Here is a 21808-nt window from a genome sequence, read left to right as displayed (position 1 = left end):
GATAGGGCACCTCCCACGACCCTTCCAAAATGTGTCATGTTTCACGTGTCAGGTAAACCGTGAGTAAGGAACCAAATGAATACCCTTCCTACTGGAGAAAGCAGTTAGGCCTTATACCACGAACAAAAGCAAGCCCAAGAAATGTCAAACTATTACTCGGTGTGAATTTTCACTTTGGCGATCAGAAAGACACGAATTCCTGCCGCAAGAATGGATTCATAATAAACAAGTTGAAAATATAATTCCCGGCTTTTAACTACAAAGTCATTGAATCAGTAAAATTCAATTTCTGAATAATAAATGCGAGTGTTTCAGGATCAAATCCCCCCATTACAATTGTAGAATTCCATGTATTTACCTTGGATCCAACTGCTCCAAATTCACCTTTTTGCCCGAGTATACCCGCATGGCCCTGTCATGAAAAACACTTGAAGTTAAATAGGAGAAAAACAAATTAAGTAAGCACAAGCAACATGTTGATTAATACTACACATGATAATGAACTGTTTCTACTCACTCTGTGCCCTTTTAGTCCGGGAGGCCCCGGTGTACCTGGAAACCCTCTGGATCCCTAAAACGAGAGTTGTCATTGTTCATTACCAAACAGCCCGCGCAACAGGGTCACAACACGGAAATAAACATTGCATTACTGTACATCAGCGCTTATGGGGGTAGGGCACGGTCAAGTCTCAGAGGCACTTCTACTATTGGCGTCTTTATATATGCTTGAACGATACACACGCCTCCAGCTAGGTGGTGGCGGCAGTGCTCAGGTAAACCCTTGTGTAATGTTCATATTGTTGTTACTCAGTTGCATTTTGTGGCTTTTAATGCCTCACAATCAAACACTTTTATGTTAAAATACTGAACAGATGTTTACCTTATCCCAATAAACATCTGTTCAACATTGTTTGTCAACACTGTCTGCTCTCATTTTCTCGCACATTTGACCCTCTGATGTTCTGTGTACCTACACTCTGTCCTCCTCCTGTCTAGGCCTGCTGTGTGTGTGTGTGTGTGTGTGTGCGGGTGTGTGGGTGGGTGAGTGGGTGGTTTTTGAGTGTGGTACACAGAACATCAATTTCCACACTTCTATTATATGTAATAGAAATGTGTAGGGAGGTGTATGGTGTGTAGAGATGTCCCGATCCGATATTTGGATCGGATCGGCTGCCGATATTTGCCAAAAATTGCGTATCGGCAAGGCATGGGAAAATGCCGATCCAGATCCAATTTAAAAAAAAACTCCGGTCCGTGTTTTCCTACGCACCGATTTAAATAATACATTCCACTTTTCTGCTGCTCCGTAATTTCCGTTCCGCATTTTCCAGCACACCTTCAACACATCCACAATTCTCACGCAGTTGCTTTTAGCTGCTGGCATTACACGACAGGCTCTTCTCACTCTTTTCTGTGTCTGTGCTTCTCACAGACAGCAAGCGCACCTTCTTACACACGTCACATACTGTCACGTCATACGTCACATACGTATACGTCCTCCCCGAGCAGAGAGGTAGCAGCATGGCTGACGTTAGCTGTGATGCTAGCGCAGCCGTGTGACCAACGTTCTCTCTAAGGTGCGCGCTTGTGCAATTGCACACTGTTTAAGCGTCCTCTGCGCATAGCAAATCTATGCCACGCACAAAATCAAATAAAAAAATAAGCGCATAACAATTTTCGACACACGGACACGACAGAGAAAACAGTTTTCGTCATCATTGTTCAAATATTGTGGCGTCTCGACATGATTCTGACAACTAAGTAGGCTAAATAACTTTAATCTTTAATACATGCTCGGATAGGCCAGTATCGGTCAGTATCGGTATCGGTCAGTATCGGTATCGGATCGGAAATGCAAAAACAATATCGGTATCGGATCGGAAGTGCAAAAACCTGGATCGGGACATCCCTAATGGTGTGTGGTCATTAAATATGTATTCTGATATATGTTCTTCACAGAAAATGAGCCAAAGTCAGTGACTCTCAGTTTGAAAAATTAATTAATTGTATAATTTTTCTTTTAATAAAAAAATGAAAACGGGTCCCACAGACCCGAACACCACACAAGGCGGACCAGGAAAGGGAGGGTGGGGAACGTGCCTGACGTAAATCCACTGCTGTATAGAAGATGTTTGAAATCTTACCGCTGATCCCGGGAATCCAACCTCTCCACTATTTCCCGACTTGCCTGCTTCACCCTGAGGACATAATAGTCACATAGTATAAGACCCATTTGACCGAGTTCACGTGGAAAATGTCAACGACACCTGCAGAGTGACATGTCGTTTGTAAATCGACTGCTGCTCTTGAATATTTTGTGGATACTTGACTTACATCTTCTCCTGGTTTCCCTGGGGGTCCCTCGGGTCCTCTCTGCCCTGATCCACCCTGAAAACACACATTGTCATTGTAACGATCCTGTGACTGTTTTGATGCAAAATGTTATACCATATGTCCTGGATCGCCAACATCTCCAGGAGGTCCTTGTGTTCCTTGTTGTCCCTTGAACAATCAAAAGAAGCATTGTTTGATATTTTATGTACTGTTTGTGATTTATTGGATCTTATTGAAGATGTACTGTAGGGGACTTACAGGGGCACCAGTTGGCCCGGAAGGTCCTCTTGCTCCAGCTTCACCCTAAAGCAAACATTGTGGTTTTATCAAGCACAACACAAAACAAGAACAAGAAAGTTTGATCATATTACGCCTATACTGGCTCACCTGCACTGGCTTCCTGTGCACTTAAGATGCGACTTTAAGGTTTTACTACTTACGTATAAAATACTAAACGGTCTATCTCCATCCCATCTTGCTGATTGTATTGTACCACATGTCCCCTGCAAGAAATCTGCGTTCTAAGAACTCCGGCTTATTAGTGATTCCCAGAGCCCCAAAACAGTCTGCGGGCTATAGAGTGTTTTCTATTCGGGCTCCAGTACTCTGGAATGCCCTCCTGGTAACAGTTAGAGATGCTACCTCAGTAGAAGCATTTAAGTCCCATCTTAAAACTAATTTGTATACACTAGCCTTTAAATAGACCCCCCTTTTAGACCAGTTGATCTGCCGTCTCTTTTCTGCTCTGCCCCCCTCTCCTGCGTGGAGAGGTTATTAGGTGACCACAGATGAAGCGCTAGCTGTTCAAAGTCGGACCCTGGGGTGGACCACTCATCTGTGCATCAGTTAGGGACGTCTCTGCGCTGCTGACATGTCTCCACTCAAGATGATCCCCTGCTGGCCCCACTATGGACTGGACTCTCACACTATCAACTAGATCCACTCGACATCCATTGCACCGGTCGCCCAGAGGGGGGCCGAGGATGTCGTTGTGGCTTGTGCAGCCCTTTGAGACACTTGTGATTAAGGGATATATAAATAAACTTTGATTGATTGATTGATCAATTGATAAAAACAGTACAACATGTACTGTACATATAAATCAATAAAAATAACAGTCTGAAGTTTACATGGTTTTGGTGGAAGAAAAATGAGCTGTGTATCATAGCTATACCCTAATCTATGTCTGTGTATTTGTATTATTATACAATTTAGAAATATATTTTTTCAATTATTTAAAAAAAATAATAATTGCGTTTGGATTTATTTCTGATTTTCTCTAATCCACGCAGGATCAAAATTGTACATAGAGGCTCCAACATACACTCACGTTCACTTAAATCTTTTAATAAGATGCCGAAGGACGTTTGAGAATGTACTTTTACCTGACAAGGACAATCCAAGTTAACTTCAAATTTGGCTGCAGCTTGAAACTTTTTTTTTGCCAGCATAAAAAGGATTTGTTTGACAACACTCATTGGATCCAACAAGACTCAGAACTAGGGACGGGTACCAAATTTGGTATTTTTATAGGCACCGACCTAATAATGCCGGTGCTACGAAAAATCGATTCCCGTAAAATCAAACAGTGCCATATTTCGTACAGACCCGCCGTCACAGACAAAACACCGGATCATGTAAACAATCACTCAAGCAGCACTCAGGGCGGACTCAACCAAACTCCCTCTAAGTAATATTGTAATTTTCAACACAAACAGAGCAAGTGTGCTTGGTAGAAAAGGCTCAAACGTAAAGTAAGTTTCCATCTTCCAAAATGTGCTAGCTTTATGCTAATTTACATTGGATTATTCCATAGACAGGCTACTATTAGCATTAGCGATTTTACATTTGAACATCTCCAAATTTGGTCATTAAAAGTTCAACTAAAACGTTACAACCAAACAGCTGGTGTGTAATAATCACAATACTTACAGTTTAAACACTTTGTAGGGGGCAACATAACACATTCAGCTTCATGGAAGAAGCTACTTCTTAGTTAGACAACATTGCCTATTCAGTACTGCCATCCAATATCTTAGAAGTGCAACTACATTGCAAATAAGACTCAAATGCAATAACAGGATATAACAACTGGACAGCACCGTCATCATAATTACATAATTTTTAAGTGTTACATTAAAAAAAAATGTTTACCATCAAACAATTGACATTTATTAACACACACAAAAGTGTCGAAAATTGGTACCATTGAATATCAATTTCTAAGTACTGGGAATTGGTACCATATTGGTTCAAACGTTAACGGTGCCCATACCTAACACGAACAATGAGTCTAAGAAAGTTGTAAGAAAGAGAATTTTAGATTTACAAGTGTTTTAATAACTTTTTTAAACTGGATTTCAAAGAATTGTCCCTAAATATGAGTCATGTGAATGTGTCACCACGTTGTCAGGGTCTACAAAAAGGCTTACCCAATGCCATTCTCAAATGAAAACTAATTGGTTAGGATGTTCAGGAACAAACAAAGAACCACTCAGGATCAAGCCTAACATAAGCCGGAAAATCGGTGGGACTACAACGTCCCTGTCCACAGTGAAGCCAGTTAGGACTGATGCAAACCAAGAAAGTTACCTTTAAACTCAGCTAAAATTTGAAGACACCCACAGGAATCAGCTCTGTACCAACTGTCAAGCATTGTGGTGTTATAGATATTATGACTTTGGACCACCAACGAAACCGTTTAGAATCACATGTACAGGGTGATTTGAGGTTGGTCCGTGAACACCTGAGTAATGGATGGATACAACCCCAAGAACAACATCCTCACCGTCAACCATGGCAGTGGAAAGCTTCTCCAAGAAGACTTAATAGTTTGAGGGCTGATAAACGAGCTCATGTACTCTTATATGAGAACTTCCTGGCCTTGGTCAGATCCCTGAACAGGAATCAACATGACAAACAGTATGTTTCCATGCACATCTCAAGTAATCTGGCTGGAAATCAGCTTTCTACAACCTATGGGAACACTTTCATTTGATCGGGTTTGGCTTTCTAAAAATCGGATTAACACATCTAGATTGGAAATTGGTTCAATGACTCCAAACATACAGCACAGGCAACATAGAAGGGTTCAAGGATAAGCAAAGAAGCACCAGTTAATAGGACTTTTTCCCCAAAGACAATCTCTGTAAAGAGTTGAAACAGTTGCAGCCACAACCTATAGGATAGCATCTGTTTAAAAGAGTTGGCTAAACATCCTCCCTGAGATGTGATCAACTACAAGAAACACCTGACATATCTGCTTCTGCCACCGAGAGTTTCTCCACTAAGTAACTAACTCACGATTAGCTTGAAAACAGGAGTCAACACTGTACCAACTGTCAAGCATTGTGGTGTTACGGCTGTTATGACTTTGGACCACCAACAAAACCATTTAGAATCACATGTACAGGGTGATCTGAGGTTGGTCCGTGAACACCTGACTAATGGATGGATACAACCCCAAGAACAACATCCCAACTGTCAAACATGGCAGTGGAAAGCTTCTCCAGGAAGACTTGATAGTTTGAGGGCCGATTAACAAGCTCATGTACCATATAATCTTAGACGACAACTTCCTGGCCTTAGTCAGATCACTGAACAGGAATCAACATGACACAATATGTTTCCATGCACTTCTCAAGTTATCAGCTTTCTACAACCCATGGAAACACTTAAAATTGATCGTGTTTGGCTTTCTAAAAATCGGATTAACACAAACTGGTTCAATGACTCCAAACATACAGCACAGGCAACAAAGAAGGGCTCAATGATAAGCAAAGAAGAACCAGTTTATAGGACTTTTTCCCCAAAGACAATCTCTGGAAAGAGTTGAAACAGTTGCAGCCACAACCTATAGGATAGTATCTGTTTAAAAGAGTTGGCTAAACATCCTCCCTGAGATGTGATCAACTACAAGAAACACCTGACATATCTGCTTCTGCCACCGAGAGTTTCTCCACTAAGTAACTAACTCACGATTAGCTTGAAAACAGGAGTCAACACTGTTCCAACTGTCAAGCATTGTGGTGTTACGGCTGTTATGACTTTGGACCACCAACAAAACCGTTTAGAATCACATGTACAGGGTGATCTGAGGTTGGTCCGTGAACACCTGACTAATGGATGGATACAACCCCAAGAACAACATCCCCACTGTCAAACATGGCGGTGGAAAGCTTCTCCAGGAAGACTTGATAGTTTGAGGGCCGATTAACAAGCTCATGTACCATATAATCTTAGATGAGAATTTCCTGGCCTTAGTCAGATCACTGAACAGGAATCAACATGACAAACAGTAGGTTTCCATGCACTTCTCAAGTAATCAGCTTTCTACAACCCATGGAAACACTTTTATTTGATCGTGTTTGGCTTTCTAAAAATCGGATTAACACAAACTGGTTCAATGACTCCAAACATACAGCACAGGCAACAAAGAAGGGCTTAATGATAAGCAAAGAAGAACCAGTTTATAGGACTTTTTCCCCAAAGACAATCTCTGGAAAGGGTTGAAACAGTTGCAGCCACAACCTATAGGATAGTATCTGTTTAAAAGAGTTGGCAAAACATCCTCCCTGAGATGTGATCAACCTGACCTATCTACTTCTGCCAACAAGAGTTTCTCCACCAAATAACTAACTCACGATTAGCTTGAAAACAAAAACTTACCATCAACATATTTGAGCCTTCAAATATCCAAACAATCCAAAATGAATTCAAACTTGTCCACCCTTCTCTTGTTTTTAAAAGTAACTGAATAATCAAATTGTGTGTTTTTCGCATTCTGTCTAAATAACGGTTGACATAGAGTACATCATAGCATTCAAGCCTATGAAGAGCGTATGTAAACGTGTAACCTTTTAAAAATGAAGCCAAAAACGTAACCAAATCAGCTGCATTTGAGAAAAGTATTAACTACATGTACTTAACACTTAAATGTTGTTTAGGTACGACATTCTGCCGACATCTTACCCTAGAGCCACTCAGCATGCTTTGGGGTGCATTTTTTCCGTCAAACCCTCCAGCGATCTGCGCCCCCAGGCCCTGTAGGTCATCAATCAGAGTTGTTTCAGGTTTGCATTCATCAAGACTGCGTTTTAGTTCAGGCATTGATTTGTCTTGCACTTGCTAATGCAAACATGCATGAAAAGTTTGTTTGTTTTTTGTCGAGAGAAACAACTGAGGGTACAACTTACTCCTGGGTGAGTTGGGTGTCCCGGAGGTCCAGGTTCACCGGGCTGTCCCGGAATTCCAGGCTCTCCGTCAAAACCCTGAATGCCTCGCACACCCTAAGAAAAAAGATACACATTGGTTTTATTCAAAAGTAATATTTCACAACTCCTAACAATTCTTTGAACTTACAGGTCTTCCTTTGTTTCCTCTGTCTCCTCTATCTCCAGGGAAACCAGGGGGTCCCTATTTGAGCGAAAAAAAACATACATATATGAGACAGCTGATTTGATCAGATTTTTTTATGTCAGTGCATAGACATCTTTCCAAATGTAATGTTTCTTTTACATATTGAGTGATGAATTAAAACAGAAAATAGTCGATTGCAACTGGACCATCAAATTGTTTTGGAAGCTGTTTCACTTCTCACCTGAGCAGGCTTCATCATTTCATGCTTACTCACTCCGGACTATAAGCCGCTACTTTTTTCCCGCGGCTAATTCATGGATTTGTCTTCGCTGACGGCCATAATGCAAATAGTTAGTAGCTATAGCTCAATCTTTTGGACTAGCTTGCTCACTGCAGGTGTTGCATTGCCCTTCTGTTTAGACTGAGATTTTAACCGGAAGTGCAAGGGCTATTCCGTCTTCTTGCCGTCCATAGCGTTTCTTCTCGTATGGATTCTTCATCCGTCACTCCAAGCAACGTTTGTAATGTTTACAATGTGATGAAAACAATTCTTACTTACTAAACCGTCCCGTGTGTGATGTCTGTAGAAGTGCTTTCATGCATTTTTGTACGTGCTGTCGTAATGTAATGAAGCTATCGCCGTTAGCATTAGCTAATATGCTAACACATTTACAAGAGTCTGTGTTAGTACTATCAACTGACGATTGGCATTCTTTTTGTATTGTTTCAGTTTCACAAATTCACCAAAATGCCAGTGCCTCAGACTGGAAGTCTCTGCAAAGAGTGGTGAGGATGGCGGACAAGATATTCAGGACTCCTCTTCCTCCTATCCGGGAGATCGCAAAAAGCCGCTGCCTGACCAGGGCTCGGAAAATCAGTAGAGACTCCTCCCACCCCCACCAAGGACTGTTTTCACTGCTGGACTCTAGAAAGAGGTTCCGCAGCCTCCGTAGCAGAACCTCCAGGTTCTGTAACAGCTTCTTCCCTCAGGCCATAAGACTCTTGAACGCATCATAATAATCCCCTCAATTCCCCCTAAAACGGATTAACTCACTGGACTATAAAGACAATATAACATACATCCATAAATGTGGATGCATATGCAAAAATGCAATACATTTATCTGTACAGTAATCTATCCATATCTGCACCTTCTTTTGTAAATGCAAACACTCTGCACCGTATTACTCTGCGTTTATTAGTGATTCCCAGAGCCCAAAAAAAGTCTGCGGGCTATATAGCGTTTTCTATTCGGGCTCCAGTACTCTGGAATGCCCTCCCGGTAATAGTTAGAGATGCTACCTCAGTAGAAGCATTTAAGTCCCATCTTAAAACTCATTTGTATACTCTAGCCTTTAAATAGACCCCCTTTTTAGACCAGTTGATCTGCCGTTTATTTTATTTTCTGCTCTGCCCCCCTCTCCCTTGTGGAGGGGAGGGCACAGGTCCGGTGGCCATGGATGAAGTGCTGGCTGTCCAGAGTCGGGACCCGGGGTGGACCGTTCGCCTGTGCATTGGTTGGGGACATCTCTGCGCTGCTGACCCGTCTCCGCTCGGGATGGTTTCCTGCTGGCCCCACTATGGACTGGACTCTCACTAATATGTTAGATTCACTATGGACTGGACTTTCACAATATTATGCTAGACCTGATGTGGGCTCTGAACCGAGGATGTCGTTGTGGCTTGTGCAGCCCTTTGAGACACTTGTGATTTAGGGCTATATAAATAAACATTGATTGATTGATATTGCTCTTTTATCCTGCACTACAAAGAGCTACTGCAACGAAATTCCGTTCTTATCTGTACTGTAAAGTTCAAATTTGAATGACAATAAAGGAAGTCTAAGTCTAAGTCTAAAACGTCATCGTGGACTTATTGAGTCTGTTTAGCTGATTGGAGAGTTACCTTCCGCAGCTACTGGGTCCATGACCGTGACTTCTGTTTTGTTTGATCAGCCGTTTTACTGCCGTGTGACAGGCACCGTTTGGAAACAATTCAGGTATGTAAATAAACATTTACAAAATCTTTCTGTGTCAATAACTTATTTCACACAACGCATGTATCTGAGGCTTATATTCCGCTGCGGCTAAAATATGGGAAAACATTTTTTTCTTTTAAAATGTACTGGGAAAATGTCCGGAAAATACGGTTCTTGCACAGGACAGCTCTAATTTGAGAGGATGGTGCAGGATCCAAAGTGTTTATATGTGCCCTGTTGTGGTACAAAACGACTGCACTGCACTGATTTGTATATTGAGAGAACAAAACGATGGGCAAACTCCTCAAGTCAAGACTTAGCTACCAGAACCTCAAAGAGAAACAGCACTATTTGAGGACACAAATTTACATTTTCTGGACAGATAAGATGGATAGTTTGAAAGGGGAGTGAGGGAAGCCATAGACGGCAACTTTGAGAAACCACCCCTGAAAAGTGGAGTCACCGAGCTTTTAAATTTGCTCCAGAGTACAGTGTGAGAGAGAGAAAGGGTATCTGAAATCTTCTGTACAGTATGTGTAGCAAGTATGGAAAAATTTACAGTAAAAATATTTTAAGTCTTTGATCGTAGCCATAGTCAAAAAATTATTCAAATGCGTCAGAAGTTGCTCACCATAGGTCCAGGACGACCTTGAATACCCCTCACCTACACAGAAATGAGGTGACATTAGAAAATGCATTCTTTTTTCCCCCCCTCATTCTTTTGTGTAAATGTTTTTATGAAGAGAAATATGATACATACAATTGGGACAACACCGGGTTCTCCTTTCTGGCCCTGGAGTCAAAGACAGAAATGGAAAAATGTTAGAAATCCCAGTGATTCGTCACATAAATGTAATAATGTTGTTGCTGAAATGCTGTCGACCAACCTGGTAGACTGTGCTCCCACCTACATTAAAAGAAAGAACAAACATATATTAATCTTCTACTTAACATTGATCATGTAAAAGTGGTGTTGTAAAATACACAAGTTTTGCATGTAAAATAGAAAAAATGACAAAGAAACAATACCAAAAATTACGCACTATAAACCGCTCCTCTTTTCCTTCACTTTGAACCTTGCGGCTTATAAGACAGTGCGGCTAATTTAAAAATGTTTCTTCGCTGAGGCCATAGTAAAAAGTTGTCAAAAAAACCAACAAGAAAATACGCGGAGAATGTGTTTTATTGTTTGTGCTATGGCGTCATCTTTTGGACTTCAGTGTCCTTTCATTTATGCCGTTAAGTCTTCTTGCTGTTCATAGCGTTTCTACTCATATGGATTCTTCATTAATCACTCCAAGCAACGTTTGTAATTATTACAATATAACAAAACGTTTTTTACTTATTATGTGATGTCTGTAGGAGTGTTTTCATGCATATTTGTATGTGCTATTGTAATGTAATAATGCTAGAATCGTTAGCATTAGCTAATATGCTAACACGGTCACAGTGTTATGAACTTATAATGGCATTATTTTTGTATTGTTTCAGTTTCACAAATTCCTCAGTAAATTCACTAAGACGTCAGCGTGGAGTTATTTGAGTCTGTTTAGCTGATCGGAGAGCTGGCGTCCGCAGCTAGTGGGTCCATGACGATGACTTCTGTTTTGTTTGATCAGCCGTTTTACTGCCGTGTTACAGACACTGTTTGTTCCCATGTTGTCATAATTACTAGACACAGATTGGTAGCATAGCGGTTGGCCTGCTAGCTGATAGCATTGTTAGCATTGGCTTTTTGTTGGGATTCTTCCAAAATTAAAAATAGATGACAATGACATTTTTCTTGTCAGATGCTAGCTTTATCATTTTGTATATCACGTTGAGATTTAGCTCTTGAGCAATGCCGACGAAACAAGTTGATATTGTTAGCATGCGATATGTTAGCGTTAGCATTTCGTTAGAATTCTTCCAAAATTAAAATAGGTGGCAATAACACTTTTTTCTTATTAAAATAAGTCAAAATCTAGAAGACACTAATCCGTTAACATGTAGTGGACTTTTCAAAATGTCTAGTTCTGATTATAATCATGATCAACAAATCAAAGGTACAATCCAAAAATCGTTCGAGGATCTTTAAAAATTCCAAATAAAATATATCAGTTGGATGGTTTAGGTTTATTTTGAACGTGCATACAGTTACAATCTAAAACATAACATATTTCAAATATTATGTCATTTTTCTCTTTACAAAATATCTGAAAAGGAGGATCTAATTCTACCTCTTTTCCATTTCAAAACAACAACTAACACATTTGTTCACTTCCGGTTCTCATTTTGTAACACACCTGAATAAGTAATAAATACAACCGTTCCCTTAATAATTAGTTCAATACATTTTTGATTCACAAAAAGTGATTAATAACATGTTCTACTCAGTGGCCTAGTGGTTAGAGTGTCCGCCCTGAGATCGGTAGGTTGTGAGTTCAAACCCCAAAGGAGTCATATCAAAGACTATAAAAATGGGACCCATTACCTCCCTGCTTAGCACTCAGCATCAAGGGTTGGAATTGGGGGTTAAATCACCAAAAATTATTCCTGGGCGAGGCCACCGCTGCTGCTCACTGCTCCCCTCACCTCCCAGGGGGTGATCAAGGGTGATGGGTCAAATGCAGAGAATGATTTCGCCAAACCTAGTGTGTGTGTGACAATCACTGGTACTTTAACTTTAACTTAACTTTTCAATTAGGTTTCAGATGTTCCCTGTACTTAGTAAACACTTTTGAGTTTAAAACGTTTCTTAAACTGGATCATATTAGTACATTGTTTGACTTTTTTTTTTGCGTAATCCCATTTCATCATTTAGTTCCACATATGCTGAAGGTTTTAAGCGTTGTACGTGCAATACACATGTTTTGAGTTAGATTTTCTCTGAGGTTATAATAGTATCAGTCCTGACAATGTCGGACACGTATTTATTCTGATTGGTAAACAACTTTGCAGCATCGCCCATCCCGCGTTAAAGGGTTAATAAGGAATTTGTCATATTTTAAATTAATCCAAAAGCCATTACTTCCTATGCAATTTTTTGGGAGGGAAAAATCAAGCAAAGTTGGAGGTCAACCAGTGTTCCTTCAGGTTCTATTGTAATAAGTTAAAGTTAAGTTAAAGTACCAATGATTGTCACACGCACACTAGGTGCGGTGAAATTTGTCCTCTGCATTTGACCCATCCCCTTGTTCACCCCCTGGGAGGTGAGGGGAGCAGTGGGCAGCTTCGGTGGCCGCGCCAGGAGAATCATTTTTGGTGATTTAACCCCCAATTCCAACCATTGATGCTGAGTGGTAGGTAATGGGTCAGTCAATCAATCAATGTTTATTTATATAGCCCTAAATCACAAGTGTCTCAAAGGGCTGCACAAGCCACAACGACTTCCTCGGTTCAGATCCCACATCAGGGCAAGGAAAAACTCAACCCAGTGGGAGGACCGGTGCAATGGACGTTGAGTGGATCTAGCATAATATTGTGAAAGTCCAGTCCATGGTGGCTCTAACATAATAGTGGGAGTCCAGTCCATAGTGGGTCCCATTTTTATAGTCTTTGGTATGACAACCTACCGATCTCAGGGAAGACACTCTAACCACTAGGCCACTGAATAGGTTACATAGTGAAACCCAATATCTAAGTTGCATTTAAACCAGTGTGGGTGGCACTGGGAGCAGGTGGGTGAAGTGTCTTGCCCAATTACACAACGGCAGTGACTAGGATGGCGGAAGCGGGGGATCGAAGCTGGAACCCTCAAGTTGCTGGCACGGCCACTTTACCAACCGAGCTATACCGTTCTGTTGTAATCAAATCCCAATCAAACCCTGCTCACCATAAGCCCCTTGGCCGCCGGTGCTGGGGCTCTCGCTCTGACAAATAGGGCAGCACTCTCCCTCAGGGATGAACATCTTCTCACAGTTGGTCAGCTCGTCACACTGGATGTTATCGCAGAGGACCAGGCCGCTGTCGCAAACACAGATCCGGCACGGCTCCGGCTTCCAGATGTCCTTGTTGGGGTACACTTGGCCATCTGCTGAGCAGCTCCCGTCATCCCCTGAAACACGGACAGAACCCTCGTAAATCAGCTATCCAAAGAGATTGATTAAGACTTTTATTAGTAGATTGCACAGTACAGTACATATTCCGTACTATTGACCACTAAATGGTAACACCCGAATAAGTTTTTCAACTTGTTTAAGTCGGGGTCCACGTTAATCAATTCATGGTACAAATATACACTATCAGCATAATACAGTCATCACACAAGTTAATCATCAGAGTATATACATTGAATTATTTACATTATTTACAATCTGGAGGGGGTTGGGGCGGGGGGGTTAGGTTTGGTTGATATCAGCACTTCAGTCATCAACAATTGCATCATCAGAGAAATGGACATTGAAACAGTGTAGGTCTGACTTGGTAGGATATGTACAGCAAACAGTGAACATAGTGAGTTCAGAAAGCATAAAAACAAGTATATACATTTGATTATTTACAATCTGGGGAGGTGGGATGTGGTGGGGGGAGGGTGTTAGTCTAGGGTTGTAGTTGCCTGGAGGTGTTATTTTAGTGAGGTTTTGAAGGAGGATAGAGATGCACTTTCTTTTGCACCTGTTGGGAGTGCATTCCACATTGATGTGGCATAGAAAGAGAATGAGTTAAGACCTTTGTTAGATCGGAATCTGGGTTTGACGTGGTTTGTGGAGCTCCCCCTGGTGTTGTGGTTATGGCGGTCATTTACGTTATGGAAGTAGTTTGACGTGTACTTCGGTATCAGGGAGGTGTAGCGGATTTTATAGACTGGGCTCAGTGCAAGTTGTTCCTAGTCTATAAAATTCGCTACACCTCCCTGATACCGAAGTACATGTCAAACTACTTCCGCAGACACAGACGCAGAAATATTGTTTGTTACCGTTATCGTTTTCTACATCCTTTTCAGTTATCAACGTTTACGTCGCATCAAATATGCCTCCGTGCGCAAACCATGTCTCGGCGTACGAAGGCTTCATTCATTCACATCGCATGCCGCTTAGAGCCATCGTGGCTGCCGTTTTGATGACATCACTTCCTGTACAGGCTAGCACGGCCATTTTGAAGAGGCGAGGCCCCCCCATACTTCACATCCTGTTTACATCCTGTACACTTCTGACTTATTTATTTCCACAATTGTCATATTTTGTGTGATCAGGAACGCTTTAAATGCGTCCAAACTCTCATAGCCTCGCTGTATAGCTTCAGGTTGCTAGACAGCTACTGTGAGCTAGCATTTTAGCCCAGTTAGCATCCGGCTGGTGGCCCCTTTAGGATTTTATAAGCGAAGGGGGCTTTGTTCTGCAGCAAGTCTTCGATTGCGATGAGACCGAAAAAGATGCCACAGCAGCATCCATTACAACAAAGGAGAAGGCACTACCGGGACACAATCCGATGAAGGATCGCCTCACACCGCTGGTTTTTGTTAACGCCAGCGGTGACTATGTGAAGCCACTGCTTGTTTATCTCCCCAAAACTCCCCAGAGTGTTCAACAATGCCACAAATATTCGCAGACACAAGCTAAAATTATTTATCTTTTTTGTATTTTAGTGTAGTATATACAGTCGGGATCAAAGGTTTACATACACTTGTAAAGAACATAATGTCATGGCTGTCTTGAGTTTCCAATACTTTCTGCAACTCTTATTTTTTTGTGATAGAGTGATTGGAGCACATACTTGTTGGTCACAAAAAACATTCATGAAGTTTGGTTCTTTTATGAATTTATTATGGGTCTACTGAAAATGTGACCAAATCTGCTGGGTCAAAAGTCTACATACAACAATGTTAATATTTGGCTACATGTCCCTTGGCAAGTTTCACTGCAATAAGGTGCTTTTGGTAGCCATCCACAAGCTTCTGGCAAGCTTCTGGTTGGATTTTTGACCACTCTTCTTGACAAAATTGGTGCAGTTTAGCTAAAGTTGTTGGTTTTCTGACATGGGCTTGTTTCTTCAGCATTGTCCACACTCGTTTAAGTCAGGACTTTGGGAAGGCCATTCTAAAACCTTAATTCTAGCCTGATTTAGCCATTCCTTGACGTGTGTTTGGGGTCCACAGACCACAGCACTTTCCTCCAAAAGGTCTTATCTTTGTCCATGTGATGTCAGATGAAACAAAAATTTAGCTGTTTTCCCACAATACCCAGCAATATGTTTGGAGGAGAAAAGGCGAGGCCTTTAATCCCAGGAACACCATTCCTACCGTCAAGCATGGTAGTGGTAGTATTATGCTCTGGGCCTGTTTTGCTGCCAATGGAACTGGTGCTTTACAGAGAGTAAATGGGACAATGAAAAAGGAGGATTATATCCAAATTCTTCCGGACAACCTAAAATCATCAGCCCGGAGGTTGGGTCTTGGGCGTAGTTAGATGTTCCAACAGGACAATGACCCCAAACACGTCAAAAGTGGTAAAGGAATGGCTAAATCAGGCTAGAATTAAGGTTTTAGAATGGCCTTCCCAAAGTCCTGACTTAAACTTGTGGACAATGCTGAAAAAACAAGTCCATGTCAGAAAACCAACACATTTAGCTGAACTGCACCAATTTTGTCAAGAGGAGTGGTCAAAAACTCAACCAGAAGCTTGCCAGAAGCTTGTGGATGGCTACCAAAAGCGCCTTATTGCAATGAAACTTGCCAAGGGACATGTAACCAAATATTAACATTGCTGTATGTATACTTTTGACCCAGCAGATTTGGTCACATTTTCAGTAGACCCATAATAAATTCATAAAATAACCAAACTTCATGAATGTTTTTTGTGACCAACAAGTATGTGCTCCAATCACTCTATCACAAAAAATAAGAGTGGTAGAAATTATTAGAAACTAAAGACAGCCATGACATTATGTTCTTTACAAGTGTATGTAAAATTTTGATCGCGACAGTATATATATATATATATATTTATATATATATATATATATATATATATATATATATATATATATATATATATATATATATATATATATATATATATACATATATATATATACATTATAGTGTCTTCAAAGAGCGCATTTTTTCACTAAAATATGGACTTTTGTCAAGGCTAGAACCTGTTATTTATGTTTACATTGATTCTTATGGGGAACTCTGCAACACTATACAAACGTTTGATTTACGAACCATGTTCAAGAACCAATTAAGTTTGTACATCGAGGTTCCACTGTGCGTTGTCGTCAGCATTTCACCCTATCAAACTATAGTTAGTGTGTATTCTTACTATGAACCGTTGAAAAAACCATATACAGCTCGTTTTTCTGTATGCAGCTACTGCACACATTTAATAGGGTAACACACACACACACACACACACACAGACACACACAAAAATACGTTCTGGAATATGTAATTGTTTCATTGTAGTCTCCAGACATGACATCATGTCCTCTCCAGGCTTTGTCTCTGCAGCGAATTAATTTGTGCAAAAGAGAAAACCTGATGCCACAGCTCTCAAAACCTCAGACCTCACTTTAGACGTTATTAAACGCAAACCATGAACACACATGAGAATAACATTTTGCCTGGAGGTTTATAAGTAACATGGCACACAATAACAGCATCAGGTATAAGAAAGACCCTAGAAACAGCAGGGGGCAGCTCAGAGCCTAACTTTGGGTAAACCAGGTTCAATTTAAAATCACACAGGAGAGGAAAAAGCTGCACACGGATATGTTTTATTGTTACAAAATGTGGGCAATATTTATGTAAGGAAATACAACAGCTCACAGTTGGTAGCGTAGCTGTTAGCATGCTAGCTGTTAGCATTGCCATTTTGTTAAGATTCTCCCGTTTGATTGATTGAGACTTGTATTAGTAGATTGCACAGTACAGTACATATTCCGTACAACTGACCACTAAATGGTAACACCCGAATAAGTTTATTAACTTTTCAACTTCGTTAATCAATCCCAGGTATTCAAAAATGGTTGCAATTACAACTTTTAAGTGCATAATATGTTTCTTGCTCGATGCTAGCTGTCACTTTTTAGCATGTTATGTTGAGATTTAGCACTTGAGCAAAGTCTATGAAGAAAGATGTAACAATTAATCCACGCAGGTTGGTCAGCATTGGCATTAGTTGGGATTCTTCCAAAATTAAAATAGGTGTTAATTTAATAACATTTTTCATATAGTACCTTTGTCAAATGCAAGTGTTATCACTCTGTATATCACTTTGCGATTCGGTTCTTCAGCAGTGTCTATGAAGCGGGAGATGGTTAGAATGCTAGCTGTTAGCATTGACATTTTGTTGGTATTCTTCCATAATGAGAGCAGCCAGCATGGACGAATAGAACAGACAAGTCATTGTATTGTCTGCTCGTGGAAAACAAACATTCTAATCTACGATTTGACTCCCTCAAATGGCCTTGACGCTGTGAACAACAGGAACAGGCTGTTCTGAAAACACCCCCGAGGACACCTCAATGATGGACGCTTTTGACCTCCCTCCCTCCTCAACGACACCTGGAGTCGAACTTTTGCAGATCGGCCTCAGTCTATGAACATTACATCATCACACCCAAGACAATTGGGCACATACACACACACACACACACCCTCCCCCACCCCACGCCTTCACCACCGTTTGTTTACCCTCGGGGTGATGGGCGGCTGGCAGCGCTTCATAGCAGCAGTCGACCTCCAGGGCCCCAACTCCCCGCCCCTCTGTTGCGAGTTTGTCGTGATTAAATGTAACGTGTTCATGTGTGCATTGCATGGAGGTTTTATCCCACTCCAGACTAGGCCCCCTTAGGACCCCCGCTTAGATTGTATTTTTTTACTCATCTTCTTCCCCAGCGTTTTACCTTTTTCTTATCTTTTACGGGGCGCCTCGTGGTGACCCATCAGCGTTCCTGTTCTGTAACCCCGTACACTGTTTGTTTGTCTAATTTTGAACGTGTTTGTGCTGAAAACATCATTTCGTTGTACTTGTGCAATGACAATAAAATCCTATCCGATCCTATTCTATCCTATAATCCAAATTGGGAACAATTACATTTAGGTGTAATATTTTTGTAAATAAAAAACAAACAAATCACAGTTGGTAGCATAGCTGTTAGCCTGTTACTATTGTTAGCATTGCCATGTTGTTAGGATTCTTCTATAATCAAAATGGGTGGCTATTACAGTTTTTAAGTGTAGAGTAACCTTCTTGTCGGGTGTCGGCATTATCATTTTGTATATGACATTGTGATTCAGTACTTGAGCAATAAATGTCAATGCTAACCAGCTGTTAGCTGGTTAGCATTGACATTTTGTTGGGAGTCTTCCATAATCAAAATTGGAGGGCAATTACCTGTCTGGTGACGAAATACCAGACAGAAACCAAGCAATTCATATAAAGTAGTAAGCCATTTCACCAAAGTTGATATCCTGTAGAAGAAATCTTCTTGGGAAAGGATCAAACAACGCTAATGTCGACGTGCCTTAACATGCCAACATTGAGACTGTTGACATTCATGTTTTTTCAGCATGTTCATAAATTTGCTGACTCATTGTCAGTGAATATTTCCAGCCAGTTCCAAGTATGAAACTACACAACTACACGCAAAGTATTAATTGTTTGTTTACTTGGTGATTCGACTTTCAACGATTAGCCAACCTCAAGCTCTTCAAGTTACCTAAATTGTTTGCTCCGAAGCTTATGTCTTTAATGCAACCTAACTTAAAAGCTATTTCAGAGGGAAAAATCCTATTCATACTCAAACATTTGAGTTTAAATGTAGAGCGAGCACAGTTCGAGTGTACATTAACTTTACCGTCATAGACTGTTATTCTTTATTTTGCGCTAGCTTCAAGGAGAGTATACCAAAAGCAATGAGCGCCCTCTTAATTTAAAAATAATCATATTTAAAATACCCGCAATATGCAGTTGAAAGATGTTTCATTAAAGCAGAGTGTGTGTGACTGTGTAATACTAAAACTCCCAAAGGACAGCCAAATGGCTGGATTAACACAGTTTATCACCATTGTTCTGTAAACGAGGCAATTGCGCCACACAAAGTCTGAGCCATTTATTCTCAACGGTCTGCCTCTGCTGCCATCACAGTTTGCTCTGGCGTGTCTACAGAAGACATTATTACCATTATTATTATTTTTTAAGTTGCAAAAAAGTTTTCATCCAAAAATATTTGGGGATATTCCAAGAATTTTTTGTCGTTATTTATACTTTCTGAATAAATCATGTGATAATGTTAATCAGTCAACTCATTGGTGTTAGTTTTCAATCCATCAAGATAAAACAATATCAAAATCAAATTACAGGATGTTATTTATGTAGTTTGCTCATTTTCCTCGACTGGTGCACACATGTGGTTTCTTTTCTTTTTTTTTTTTTTTTTTTACATCCATCCATTTTCTACCGCTTATTCCCTTTGGGGTCGCGGGGGGCGCTGGAGCCTATCTCAGCTACAATCGGGCGGAAGGCGGGGTACACCCTGGACAAGTCGCCAACTCATCGCAGGGCCAACACAGATAGACAGACAACATTCACACTCACATCCACACACTAGGGCCAATTTAGTGTTGCCAATCAACTTATCCCCAGGTGCATGTCTTTGGAGGTGGGAGGAAGCCGGAGTACCCGGAGGGAACCCACGCAGTCACGGGGAGGACATGCAAACTCCACACAGAAAGATCCCGAGCCCGGGATTGAACCCAAGACTACTCAGGACCTTCGTATTGTGAGGCAGATGCACTAACCCTTCATATATATATATATATATATATATATATATATATATATATATATATATATATGTCTTAATAAGGTTATCCAAAAAATAGTGCTCGATACCGTAGTAGAGCGCAATATATGCATGTGTGGGGGAAAAAAATCACAAGACTATTTCATCTCTACAGGCCTGTTTCATGAGGGGGGGTACCCTCAATCGTCAGGAGATTTTAATGGGAGCATTCGCATACCATGGTTTATATAGGGCACAGAGTGGGTGGGTACAGGCTGGCCTAGGGGCGTGGTGATTGGCTCATGTGTTACCTAGGAGGTGTTTCCGTCTATGGCGGCATGTTGTTACAATTTCGCTGCGCTTGTTGAGGGATGACAGGTCTGGACGGTAAATAATAAACAGTTTCTCTTTCAAGCATAGGTTGCATCTTTTATTACCACTATTGTAAGGTGTGCTGGATGCAAGAATTTGCCATGTTATTGAATATTCAACATTATTGTCTTTGAGGTCCCAAATGTGTTTGCTGAGTTCTGTGGTATTTCGCAGGTTTTTGTTCCTGAAAGAAGCCTTGTGGTTGTTCCATCTGGTTTTGAATTCACCCTCGGTTAATCCTACATATGTGTCGGATGTGTTAATGTCCTTGCGTATTACCTTAGATTGGTAGACAACTGATGTTTGTAAGCACCCCCCGGTATATATATATATATATATATATATATATATATATATATATATATATATATATATATATATATATATGTATATGTATATATATATATGTATATGTATATATATGTGTATCTGTATATACAGCATAATTTACAAATATACAAAGAATTACTATTGAGATATCTAGTGGACACATTTAGAACAGCAGTTTCTTTCATTCAAAAGTTTCGGCTCATATTATACTTAGCAAACTCATCCCGCGGCCCGGATAAAACTTGTTCGCTGGCCTGATCCGGCCCATGGGCCGTACGTTTGACACCCCTGATCTAAACTTTACAGCTGCCGGTATTTTTTTCTTTATTTTTATTGTAATATTTTAACCCTTGTGTAATGTTCATATTGTTGTTACTCAGCCAGCGTTTGTGGGTCTGATGGACCCGTTGCATTTTGTGGCTTTTAATGCCTAACAATCAAACACTTTTATGTTAAAATACTGAACAGATGTTTACCTTATCCCAATAAACATCTGTTCAGTATTTTAACATAAAAGCGTTTGACTGTGAGGCATTAAAAGCCACAAAATGCAACGGGTCCATCAGACCCACAAACGCTGGCTGAGTAACAACAATAAGAACGTTGCACGGAAAATTTCTCTGCCAGTTTCTGCATCCCATAGGGATTCTTCTTTTGTGTTTCTGCACACAAGGTTGCAACATTGTTTGTCAACACTGTCTGCTCTCATTTTCTCGCACATTTGAC

The 21808-nt window shown here is 40.7% G+C and overlaps 1 protein-coding gene across 2 annotated transcripts in view; it reads right to left on the bottom strand.

Moving 5' to 3' along the window:
• col5a2a (collagen, type V, alpha 2a) overlaps positions 1-21808 on the bottom strand; it is a 96019-nt gene that overhangs the window by 32425 nt on the left and 41786 nt on the right. For both annotated transcript variants that reach the window (XM_061926561.2, XM_061926562.2), the window contains exons 2-14: positions 13485-13706; positions 10558-10577; positions 10431-10463; positions 10302-10334; positions 7696-7749; positions 7530-7622; positions 7306-7377; positions 2593-2637; positions 2449-2502; positions 2335-2388; positions 2145-2198; positions 518-571; positions 359-412 (exon numbers count right to left, since the gene is read on the bottom strand). In XM_061926561.2, coding sequence (XP_061782545.1) covers positions 359-412; positions 518-571; positions 2145-2198; positions 2335-2388; positions 2449-2502; positions 2593-2637; positions 7306-7377; positions 7530-7622; positions 7696-7749; positions 10302-10334; positions 10431-10463; positions 10558-10577; positions 13485-13706 — 842 coding nt within the window. The remainder of the gene's footprint in view (positions 1-358; positions 413-517; positions 572-2144; positions 2199-2334; positions 2389-2448; positions 2503-2592; positions 2638-7305; positions 7378-7529; positions 7623-7695; positions 7750-10301; positions 10335-10430; positions 10464-10557; positions 10578-13484; positions 13707-21808) is intronic.

This window comes from Nerophis lumbriciformis, linkage group LG31 (assembly GCF_033978685.3).
Source record: "Nerophis lumbriciformis linkage group LG31, RoL_Nlum_v2.1, whole genome shotgun sequence".
Taxonomy (NCBI): domain Eukaryota; kingdom Metazoa; phylum Chordata; class Actinopteri; order Syngnathiformes; family Syngnathidae; genus Nerophis; species Nerophis lumbriciformis.
Note: the sequence above shows the minus strand (reverse complement) of the source record. Positions and strands in the feature narration are given on the sequence as shown.